The following is a 10,000-nucleotide window of genomic DNA, read 5'->3' on the forward strand; positions in this document are numbered from 1 at the left end:
GAATTAAATTTCATTCGTAAAGGATAGAAACCTAAATCACCTTCGTATGTTAATAAAAAGTCAAGTTTCAGCTACCTGCTACCAGAGATTAATTTTTTTTTAACTTCAGTAACGATAGGTATCGAAACTGGAATTCCATTTGTGATAAGAACAAAATTCAGATTGTTTCTGCTCTGTTGGTCATAACACCATCTCCTGTTATTCAGGAAATTAAAGTTTAATGACGGTATTGCTTGCAAATGAACTGACATATGATATGACAATTGTTCAAAATGTTAAAAAAAAACTTTCTGTATAAAATAATTAATTGAAAGTTAATTTGTAACCTGAGTATCCACAATACAAAAATCAAATAAAAACAACAAATAAGGAGGTTTAAATAAAGGTAAATCAGCAAATTTATAAACAATGACAATTTTGAACATTGTTGAAGGGACAGCTTTATAGATATCATCATCTTAAGCATTAATTGTCTGTGAATTTATGAAATGTGAGAAACACATTTTCATAAATTTAATATTAAAGACATTAATTTCTAAGCCTCATCAGTGATTATTTTTTCACAAGAGTATAATAACAATTTAGACTAGCCCTGCAATATTATAATTGACTTAAATAAGTAAATGAACAAAGAATCTATAGATAATTAGGGGATGGTGGAATTCAAAGGAATTATGGATAAAAATGTATTTCACATATTATGGCACTTGAACTTGGAAATCTTATACCAGAAGTGACGTAAGTAGAAAAGCCAAGTGTGCCCAAGTCTTCATTTGTAGACGGAAGTTCTTCTATCTGAAATAAAAGGTTTTATTTTTTATTTTGTTCACAGGAACATATATATATATATATATATATATATATATATATATATATATATATATATATATATATATATATATGTGTGTGTGTGTGTGTGTGTGTGTGTGTGTGTGTGTGTGTATTTGTATGATTAATATGACAATAACACGTTATGTGTGTCCGCAGATATACCACAAGGAAAATGAAACCCTGGGTGTAAATCCTGACAGGTATCGTCATAATACCTAGGAGATCTTCGAAAGGACTGACACATTGCGGCAGAAATTTTCAATATATATGCTGGAGTGTCAATGCACACGATCATACAGACGGCTTAAAACCATATGTATTCACACCTGACGAATGGGAGAAAGAGGGAGGAGCAGTAAGGTCATTAGCATCTCAGGTCAGCAATCTGTTTACAAATCTTGAATCATCAATGTATGCAGGCTCACACCTTTACTTTCGCCCATGTCAGTTACCTTCCTTTAAGTCCATACAATTTACATATGCAATAAGGAGTAATTGACAATATAATTAAGACACGTTGTGAATGCGATTTGTATCTTTTCTTTCTGAATGAGAGGACGCGATGGGCTGTGACATTTTTAGAATTTAGAGATCATCAATTTAGCTTCTCCATGGAAACAGTGGTCCTAAGTGACAGGACAGCTCAGCTTTGGAAATGCTGGCGCATCTTCCTTGGGTGGCACGATGTCGAAGTCGCTGCCTAAGCAGAACAGACCACGTCCTGTTTCTATGCATGGGCGGATGCAGATATACTTTGTGAATCTGGTTCGAGGCTGTTTCTTGGGCGTGAACAATGATCTGTATAATGATGTCATGAACTTGTGACGAAGTTAGTGACGACACTTATTGAGAGTGTCTTGTATGTTAGTTCGTGCTTGTGTGTGCACGAGCTGTTTCCCTACATAGTGACAGAATAAGTTAGCCAAAATGGGAGATTGCTACAGAGTCGGCAAAGGGCCAAGATGGCTCCTTTGTCAGTATTTTTGGTGAAGTGTGTGAAATCTGTGTTGAATGGGTAAGCATACTTATTCTTTAGCCAAAAGTGTGGCTTGACTGTATTTTGAATATTTGTTTCAAAGATGTTCCATTTTATTTGGCCTTTTTATTTTGCTTTTTAATCTTTTGATTATCGATGTGTTCTCCTAACTTCTTATAGGCGGATCTGGAACAAAGGGGAACTGATCTGATATTTAGAAATGGGAACTTAACTGATGTTCCGTGGTGTTACTAGACTGTTGTGACTATGCCTAGTTTTATGACTAAACTAATGTTAGTTATTTGGTTAATTCCCCAGGGTTATCTGATTTATTTGGATTTTGAATTCAACCTTTCGTTTAACCATTTTGTTTAGAACTTGATTCATTTAGTTAATGTTTTGCCCTTAAATAAATGTATTTTTGTAGTTCATGAGCCTGATTTAATTGCCTTAGGAAATAGAGAGAGAGAGAGAGGGGTGTTGTCGAGAGAGAGAGGGGTGTTGTGGAGGGAGAGAGAGAGGTGTTAGAGAGAGAGAGAGAGGGAGAGAGAGGTGTTGGAGAGAGAGAGAAAAAAAACGGACGTCAGCCAGTGCTTTGTTGCTGCACGCCCATCGCTAACAAAACCTTTTAAGATTGACCTCGGTAATACACATTTCATTTGAAACTGATATATGGAACTTATTTATACATTCCTTGATTAATATTCATATTCTTGATTGATATTCATATTCTTACACTGTCTCACTTTTATCTCTACTTCCTCCTAAAACCTCAGAAGTGTGCATCCTTAGACAAACCTTCTAGCCATCATTTTGAAGACCAACACAAACATTATCAAAGGTCTCTGATCAGTCTTTTCTTTTCCCTTCTACATTTTCTTTTATCTTTTTAATTTTTACAGTTGCTCCATCTATAAAACAGTGCACACGCAGAGACGCATTACGCACCTTTTTTTTATCACAAATCTTTCTCATGTATTCTTGATCTGATGCAAACTTCAAAATCATCATAATTCCTTATTGGTTTAATTAAATTACTTCGAAACCTACACATCCTCATCACTGTCCACAAAAAATCTATATTAATTTAATCATATGCTTTCCGTAAGTGTATGTTTGCTGCGGTCATTTTACTACATAAATCTCAAACATCTCACAAAACATTTGCATCATAAGCTCTTGATTCAAACACTCTCTTCATTGTTTAATCCTGTACTGCTCTTCCCCTGTTTATCATATCGTTATATGCATTCTTTAGCGATCAGTTTTCTTGCCATACAATTTTCCACATGTAATTAAAAACTTTGGCCGTATGCTTCTTGTAAGCCTCTGAACATCTTCCCCATATACCATTAAGGAAATATTCCCGTTGTCCTTTCCATTAGTCTTTACAAATCCTGTTCAACCACTTAGTTACACTTTTACCACCTGAGTGTAGTATCTCATTTATTGGATGAAACTTACTACATTCTCGACAATTACTTCCACAGCATTCTTTGGACTACGCTAATATCTTTCCCTTCTTACACCATTCACATGTGTACTGCCTTCTTTTATTAAAATAAATTTGCATTAGTATATAATCAGAATATTCAAGAGAGTTGGATGGTAGAGAGTGTGGTATATGTAATTGCTACGTTTTTTTCCTCTTTCTGCTGCCAACTTTTTTAAGGAAAACCACATTATTGGTGAAAGCACTTAGATAGATTCTTACAAACATACACACATGCGTATATATACATATATGCTATATATATGTGTGTATGTGTATATATATGAGTCTTATCACATTATCGTAAGAGCTGTGTGGTTTAGAGTGCTTCTTGAATTCTTGGTTCCATGGTCCGCTCCCATGAGCCGACGAATTTCTTATCAACTAAACAAATTCCCCTTCGGTTAACTTATATGAAAATATATTAATTCCGAGGTAGAGTGAATTAGATATTAAAGGACATTGTAGCTTAATGCGTATATATATATATATATATATATATATATATATTATATATATATATATATTATATGTGTGTGTGTGTGTGTGTGTGTGTGTATTATATATATATATATATATATATATATATATATATCTATATATATATATATATATATATATATATTATATATATATATATATATATATATATATCAAAATAGAAAGAAAACTTCCCATCCGTCTGGTGAAGAGAAAGTTTATTATACCTCGTAACAACGAGCGTGTTTTTACGAGCATAGAAATGCAGTCACTTAAAGACATCAGGCCATGAGTTTCCCCAGACGAAATTACAAGCCTCTCTTGTCATTAAGTGCGTTCGAGGCACAAAGTGTATTATCACCCTGTCTGTCTGTCTGTCTCCTCTCCACTTTCGTTCTATAGTCTTTGATTAAAAATGTTTAGTTATAAAAGGGGAAATATAACAGTTTGATAAAAAATATTTTGAAAAATGTTTTGTTATAGAGGAGAAATAGAACAATTTGATTAAAATGTTTAGTTATAAAAGGTGAAACAGAACAATTTTATTAAAATGTTTTGAGAAATGTATTTTGTAAAGGGGAAATAGAACAATTTGATTGAAAATTTTTTGGACAAATGTTTTTCATAAAGGCGAAATAGAACAATTTGATTGAAAATGTTTTGAGAAATGTTTTTTGTAAAGGGGTATCACGGACCCCGAGGTCAGCTACAGGTTCGATATTATGATAAACAAAAAGATTCAACACCAACAGTTGAAACTGGGGATACGAATATAGAAAGAAACACAAACAGAACAAAGGCTTATTTACAAGCTTACTAACAAATATAAATGCAGAATGGTTTCTCCTATTTACATAACAAAAGTAAAATCTTGCAATGCGTGAACTGGGGAAACAGTGATGTAATGAAATACTTGCTGGCCAGTTTTGCAGCTGTCAAAAATCAATGCTCGAAGTGACGGCTTCACAAAGGAAAGCTGTAGAACTTTAGACGTCTTCTTGACTCCGTACTGCAGCAAACAATGTCTATGCTTGATAATCGAAGGGCAGGTTACTCCTCAAAACCACCTTGTAAGACCTTTCTTCTTTGAAGGCTTGCTCAACGTCGGAAGATCTCTGTTGCTCTCTCTCTCTGACTGGACAACTTGACTCGAATCCGATCAAACTCTCATGCGCCTTCTTCCTCTCTTATCCTTCGTCTGTTCCTTCTTCTCTTATCTCTCTCTGATGATCTCTCACTGATGATCTCTGCTGATCTGATCTCTCTTACTTTGTCAGTCGTATATATACAGCAATGGTGGGGGGCCTACCAGCAAACGTCACAGACTCCCGAGACGACAGGAATGTTTTAGAAGGATCTAGGCGAATAGTTACATCATAATACGTAGCGACGCGTCGGCGCCTATTGAGTTCCATATCCCACCTGGTGATTCTAGAATAATCATGAGAACAGGCGCCTCCAACACGTGCGCAAATGCCTCCTGGCTGCAGACCTACTTGAAGAAAAATAATTTTCCTTTCCTTTAATATATATTACTTCGTTATAGAGCGATTACCATGACACGTTCCCCCGAAAGAAAAAAAAAACATGAAATCAACTGATTTTATTTTTTTTAAAGAAACAAGAATCAAACAGCATGGGAACAATTCTGCATAAAGCTTTAATTCAGCTAACATGCACACTTCTCCATTCACTCACCCACTCGTGCCAAAACAGAAAATGGTCATCAGGCTACTCATTCTGAAAAATCCCTAGAGAGGCTATCAGCTATAACATTATCCTTTCCTCTTAATTCTTCGTTTACTGAACTCTGATTAAAAACTTGGAAATACTAAAACACCTCTTGAGTTTTTCTCAAAACTAATTTCTCTCTGTGACACCGTTACTACAGACAATGGCGGTGGCCGTGGCACAGGGCGCTCTTTATAATTCTGAAGCAAGTTTACATGCATCCACTTTGCTCTACGTTTACCCATATCGATTAAATAATGTAGATTTCCCCTCTTCTCTAACACTGAAAAAGGACCTTTAAACTTATAAGATAAAGAGGGACTTTCTTTCTGGACTTATACTAAAACTTTATCTCCCACACAGAAACTTGTCGCTTTCGCTCGGAGATCATGTTTCCGTTTAGTCTCCCCTTGACTTTCACTCTCGTTCTCCCTCTCTAGTTGCCAAGCATCTCTTAAATTGTTTTTATAATACTCTAGATTAGTTATGTAGTCCTCACTACCTTCTTGAAGCATTAAATTACATTTTAACATTTCCAAGGGACCTTTAGCGGTGTGATCAAAAACCAGCTCGAAAGGACTGAATCCTGTAGTGTCGTTCGGTGCCAACCTTAAAGCTAACAGAAAAAAATGTAACTTTTCTTCCCAGTCATGTTCAAAGTTATTACACAGTTTTCATAAACAACTCTTTAACGTTTGGTGAAACCGCTCCACAATGCCTTGTGATTCGGAGTAATAAGGTGTGGAAGTTACGAGTTTAATGCCTAACTCTTTCATTCTGTTCCTGAAATATTTGGATATAAAATTACTACCATTATCACTCTGTATAGTACGAGGCAGGCTAAACTTAGAAAAATAATCTAATCATTTAACTACGGTCCTTGCGTTTCAGCTTCTTACGGGTATCGCCTCTGGATAGCGAGTTAGTCTATCAATGATTGTCAGCAGATATATACTCCCTCCCTTACTTCTAGGTAACGGTCCGACCGTATCGATAACTACATTCTTAAAAGTTTCGCTTACTGAAGGAATATTACACAACAGAGCTCTAGGAATTACTTGATTCGGTTTTCCGGCAATTTGGCATTCATGACAGCTTAAAACATATCTCTTTATGTCACTCCTCATTTTAGGCTAAAAGTACGCCTTACTAATACACCTGAAAGTTTTATTTACTCCCAAATGTCCTTGCTCATCATGAGCTAACTTCAAAACTAATTCACGAAGCTTCCTAGGAACCACTAATTGTTCGGTTATTTCCTCTTTACTACCTGACTTAGCACGAGCAAAACAACACAATACTTTGTCTTTCAAACAAAACGTTTCCTTACACACATTATCGAGATCATCATCCAGCTTACTTTCAAAAATTCGGGTTAGTGTTTCCTCCTCTCTCTGAAACTTGACTAGCTCACCCTTATTTAAAAGGTTAGCGCCTAATTCATCTCAGTAACTATTACTTGATTCCACTACATCGACTACGTTACTGTCGACAGCTACATCTACTTGGCTATCACTGTCAACACTGATAGAGTCAGGTCTCTCAGCCACACTCATGCCAAGATCAACCTTGCCACCTCTATCACACTCGTTCGAATCCACGAACTCACTCTCGTTCAAATCCACGAACTCACACTCGTTCGAATCCACGAACAAACTATGACCGTAGTCTATGTCTCTATCTAAACCTGACCTAGTTACTACCATTTCAGGCACTGGAATCTCACTCACAACAGGATTCATATACTTGGATAAAGCTAAGCCATTACTGACAATAATGTCAATGCCATCAATGGGCAAACTGTCAACAACTGCTAGTTTCACTTCTCCTGACACTACCTGACTTTCTAAGTTTAACTTGAACAAAGGACAGAGGACACAAGTGTTCGTAAATCCACCTAACATGACTCTTTCTTCCACATCGATTTCTGCCCTGTTTGGCACACTCTCCCTCCTAATCAGTGAGACAGCAGCTCCTCTGTCTGGAAGCAAGACTACTTCTCTCGAATCTACTCCTCAAGAGAGGAAACTACACCTTCTGACAGAAATTCACCAAAAAATTTCCTAGTTTCTCTCATCACATCATTCGTACTTGACGAAAGGTTAACTAGAGACACTGGTTTCTTAACGTCCTTCCTTTCTACTGCACAATTTCTCGCTAAATGCCCTTTCCCATTAGATCAGAAACAAGTTATTTCTGAGCCACTAGATGCCACTTTACTCTTACAAACCTTAGACGTATGACCAGGTTTTCCGCATGTATAACAGGAATAGTCACTTTTACTCTCATTGCTATTACTAGAACTGAAACTTTTACGGCTTAGTACTCTACCAGATGAAGGATCATTTTGCTTCTTATTGACACTTCAATTATGAGTCAGACTATATTTGTCTGCTAGCCTAGTTGCTCCTACAAAAGATACTTCTCGCCTATCTTCTATATAAAGCTTAATCTCAGGGGATACATTATCTTTGAAGTTTTCTAGCAATACTAAGTTCTTCAGACCATCAAAATCATCACCTTTAGCAGAAGTTGAAACCGATCAAAAAACAGCCTCTCTAACTTCTTACCGTATTCCACATATGTAATATTCTTGTCCTTCCTCAAACTTCAAAATTTCTTACGGTACGCCTCAGGTACTAACCTGTACGCGCTAAGAACAATTTCTTTCACAATATCATAATTGTCACATTCCTCCTTAGAAATGCAACTATACACAGTAAACGCCCTACCACTCAAAACTGACTGTAAATATAAAGTCCACATTTCTTTAGGAGAACCTACTCTTTCCATTAACCTCTCAAAACACATGAAATATTTCGTTACATCTTCCTCATCAAACTTTGGTAATAATTTCAACACTGCACTCATACCTAAACTATCAGCTTCATTTTCGTTCTCGCCTCTCTGACTGTTACGAATACTTTGCCTTAACCGAGCGATTTCCAACTCATGCATATGTTCTTTCTCTCTTTCTTCCTGCTGCATTACCAACATTCCTCTCTCCTGCTGCATTTTCATTACTTCTCTCTCTTTCTCTAGCTGCATTTCCATTGCTTCTCTCTCTTGCTCTTGCTGCAATTTCATTAATTCTCTCTCTTGCTGTATTTTCATTACTTCTCTCTCAGCCGCTGTTTCATCTCTCTCATACTTTTCTCTTTCTTTCCTTTCAACATACTCACTGAGATCATTCCCTTCTAGACCTAGAAGCTTACCAGACTCAATAAACTCTTTCACCATCTCACTTATTCTGGTTCTTTCTATATTCTCCCGTTTTTAATGTTATGGTGCCAAATAGCCTAGCAAGCTCGCCAATAATGTCATGGGCCCCAGAGGTCCGCTAAAGGTTCTATAATATAATAAACAAAATGATTCAGCAGCAACAGTTGAAACTCGGGACACGAATATAGAAAGAAACTCCAACAGAACAAAGGCTTATTTACAAGCTTACTAACAAAGATGAATGCAGAATGGTTTCTCCTATTTACATAACAAAAGTAAAATCTTACAATGAGTGGACTGGGGAAACAGTGAGGTAATGAAATACTTGCTGGCCAGTTTGCAGCTGTCGAAAATCAATGCTCGAAGCGATGGCATCACAAAGGAGAGCTGTAGAACTTTAGACGTTTTCTTGACTCCTTACTGCAGCAAACAATGTCTATTCTTGATACTGGAAGGGCAGGTTATTCCTCAAAACCACCTTGTAAGACCTTTCTTCTTTGAAGGCTTGCTCAATGTCGGAAAATCTCTGTCGCTCTCTCTCTGACTGGACGACTTGACTCAAATCCGATCAAACTCTCGTGCGCCTTCTTCTTCTCTTATCCTTCGTCTGTTCCTTCTTCTCTTATCTCCCTCTGATGATCTCTCACTGATGATCTCTGCTGATCTGATCTCTCTTACATCGTCAGTCGTATATATACGGCGATCTGGGGGCGGGGCCTACCAGCGAATGTCACAGACTCCCGAGACGACAGGAAAGTTTTAGAAGGATCTAGGCGAATAGTTACATCATAATACGCTGCGACACGTCGGCGCCTGTTGAGTTCCATATCCCACCTGGCGATTCTAGAATAATCGTGAGAACAGGCGCCCCCAACACGTGCGCGAATCGCTCCTGGCTGCAGACCTACTTGAAGAAAATTAATTTTCCTTTCCTCTAATATATATTACTTCGCTATAGAGTGATTATCATGACAAAGGGAAATAGAACAATTTGACTGAAAATGCTTGGAAAAATGTTTTTTTGTAAAGGGGAAATAGAACGTTTGATTAAAAATGTTTGGAATAATGTTTTGTTATAGAGGAGAAGTAGAACAATTTTATTAAAAAATGTTCGGAAAAATATTATGTTATAGGAGGGGGGGGGGAAAAAGGGAAAAATAAATAAGAACCTTTAGTTTAAAAATGTTTGGACAAATGTTTTGTTACAGAGGAGAAATAGAACACAAGTTGAAAAATAAAGCCTTCCATCCATATGTTCGCTTTATTCA

At 36.7% G+C, this 10,000-nt stretch overlaps 1 protein-coding gene across 1 annotated transcript in view; it reads right to left on the bottom strand.

Moving 5' to 3' along the window:
* The window catches only part of LOC135208274 (uncharacterized), a 12,505-nt gene that overhangs the window by 1,452 nt on the left and 1,053 nt on the right, over positions 1–10,000 (bottom strand). Inside the window, exon 2 of the mRNA XM_064240383.1 lies at positions 729–795. Within this exon, the coding sequence (XP_064096453.1) occupies positions 729–773 (45 nt within the window). The 5' untranslated portion in view covers positions 774–795. The remainder of the gene's footprint in view (positions 1–728; positions 796–10,000) is intronic.

This window comes from Macrobrachium nipponense, chromosome 35, assembly GCF_015104395.2.
Source record: "Macrobrachium nipponense isolate FS-2020 chromosome 35, ASM1510439v2, whole genome shotgun sequence".
Taxonomy (NCBI): Eukaryota; Metazoa; Arthropoda; class Malacostraca; order Decapoda; family Palaemonidae; genus Macrobrachium; species Macrobrachium nipponense.